The following is a 2,500-nucleotide window of genomic DNA, read 5'->3' as shown; positions in this document are numbered from 1 at the left end:
GAGGTGGATTGTAGCTAGTTGGATGCCATGTAGCCTAGGCTATAAAAGTAGCGATCTTTCAAAGTTAAAGTTAATCAGAATCCTGGGATATGCCCGCTTGACAACGGGAGAGATAGAACCAGAGCCATATAAAGAGACCTTCTCTTTTGAAAAAGCCAAACGACTTCCAAACTTTGGATTTAAGTTTCGCCGGCGCGTTGAATATAGGTTCGGAGTTGTCAGAAATCTTTTCTGAGGAAGACTAGCATTCCTTCAGGCACGTCCAGGGCACGTTTCGTTGGAATGGATAGAAGAACGTGATAGGCTATGCCATCTTTGACCAATGAGAGGCTGTCATTGTTCTCAAATCAAAATTGGGATGCACACAGCCACGCACCAGGCCAGGAAATCGAGTATTTCATAAGAGACGGTCAAGTCAGAAACGTTTGCGAATGTGAACCGATTTGTTTCTTTAAAATCGAAACAATAACCGATTCATGTCATGAAAAATTCGAAACGAGGCTTGATGCATCGATGTAGTCGTCTTTTACAGGTTAAAAACGAATATCGATATGTATCGGTTATTTTTTACACCCCTAGTGTGTATGTGATATATGTAGATAGACAGATAGATACTTTATTGATCCCCAAGGGGAAATTCAAGAAATGTGCGTATATGTATAGCAGTATATAACACGTGATGCTATATGGTGTCTCCAGACATCTCGGAGATCCATTCCCTGACGTCTGACCACTCCCATGAGCGGACACGTGGAGCGCGCTCCCGCTCCCCGGACAAGCGCTCCGAGCCCTCGGACCTGTCCCGCCATTCCCCTCAGCAGATCAGCAACGGCAGGTAAGGGCAGCAGACTACATTACCCATGATACGGCAGCAGACTACATTACCCATGATAAGGGCAGGAAAGACTACACTACCCATGATAAGGGCAGCAAAGACTACATTACCCATGATACGGGCAGCAAAGACTACATTACCCATGATAAGGGCAGCAAAGACTACACTACCCATGATAAGGGTGGAAAAGACTACATTACCCATGAGCCTCACAGTGCTCTGGGCCCTGAGACCACAGGCCATCTGCTGCACAGTGGTCATTCAGACTCAGGGTCATGTGATGTGTTTGTTTAGGGTAGAGATCGGAATAGAATACAGCACAGCTTGAATATGCCACAAAGCTTCTCACTAGAACACTAGAACAGCTTGAATATCCCAGAAAGGTTCTCACTAGAACACTAGAACAGCTTGAATATGCCACAAAGCTTCTCACTAGAACACTAGATCAGCTTGCATATGCCACAAAGGTTCTGAATGCATGAGTTTACAGCAGCGATAGGAGTTCTATCTGGTATCTTTGGGCACATAGACACACACACACACACACACACACACACACACACACACACACACACACACACACACACACAAAGGGCACTGGGGGTCTTTTCCCTCATGTCAATGAAATAATCAATTCCTTCATCTAATGATGGAATAAACTATGAGCACTTGGCAGTGGTATGTCATCAATCATATGCACACACACACACACACACACACACACCTCTGGGGCTGGAGGTAGTGATTGACTGTCCTATTGCCCAAGCTCTCTCATTGGCTCCATGGTAAGCATGCTCACTGATGCTCCCATGGTACCATGGCAACAGAGGCGGAGCTTAGTTATTTGTCTGAGTGACAGGAAGTCCCCCAGGAAGTGACCGGATGTAGAATGGCTCATTTCCTCCTTGCTGCCTGTCATTTCATCACTGTCATCTCTTCTTTGCTCCTTTCTTTTCCCCTCCACCTTCTCTCTCTCTCCTCTTCTTTGCTCCTGTCTTTTCCCCTCCACCTTCTCTCTCTCGTCTTCTTTGTTCCTGTCTTCTCCCCTCCACCTTCTCTCTCTCCTCTCCTTTGCTCCTTTCTTTTCCCCTCCACCTTCTCTCTCTCCTCTCCTTTGATCCTTTCTTTTTCCCTCCACCTTCTCTCTCTCCTCTCCTTTGATCCTTTCTTTTTGCTGCGCTTGCCTTGCTGCCAATGCTTCTCAAATCAGTCGGAGGCGAAAGTAAGTGTGTCTGTCTGTGTGTGTGTTTGTGTGTTTGTGCGCCTGTGTGTGTGTTTGTGTGTGTTTTATTGTGGGTCTGTGTGGGTCTGTGCGTTTGTGTGTTTATCTAAGCTGCGTGACAGCCCCCCCGACAGCCCCAAATGTGCCAGTGTGTGTAGTGTCGCACCAAGTGTGTGCGAGCGTTTTTTGTGTTAACATTCCAAAGTGTTTGGTTCAGAAGTCCAGCATCCCTGGTTGTTTATGTTCTCTACCCCATCTGTGTGTGTGTGTGTGTGTGTGTGTGTGTGTGTTTGCAGGAGTTTACAGGAAATTGAAAGCTAGCGAGACACAATTGGTGGGGTGGGGGTGGGGGGGCACAGACGTCTGATCATCAGCTGGCATCAGGCTGGTGAGAGGAGAGTCCATGTTGTTATGTGCAGACTACAGTGCAGAGGCTGTGCTGT

General features: G+C 47.0%; 1 protein-coding gene across 1 annotated transcript in view; it reads left to right on the top strand.

Moving 5' to 3' along the window:
* The window catches only part of tjp1a (tight junction protein 1a), a 174,845-nt gene that overhangs the window by 127,820 nt on the left and 44,525 nt on the right, over positions 1–2,500 (top strand). The window contains exon 9 of the mRNA XM_062523862.1: positions 700–835. Coding sequence (XP_062379846.1) covers positions 700–835 — 136 coding nt within the window. The remainder of the gene's footprint in view (positions 1–699; positions 836–2,500) is intronic.

The sequence above is a fragment of the Sardina pilchardus genome, chromosome 21 (assembly GCF_963854185.1).
Source record: "Sardina pilchardus chromosome 21, fSarPil1.1, whole genome shotgun sequence".
In the NCBI taxonomy this organism is placed as follows: domain Eukaryota; kingdom Metazoa; phylum Chordata; class Actinopteri; order Clupeiformes; family Clupeidae; genus Sardina; species Sardina pilchardus.
The sequence above is the reverse complement of the archived record's forward strand: the minus strand, read 5'-3'. Positions and strand labels throughout refer to the sequence as shown.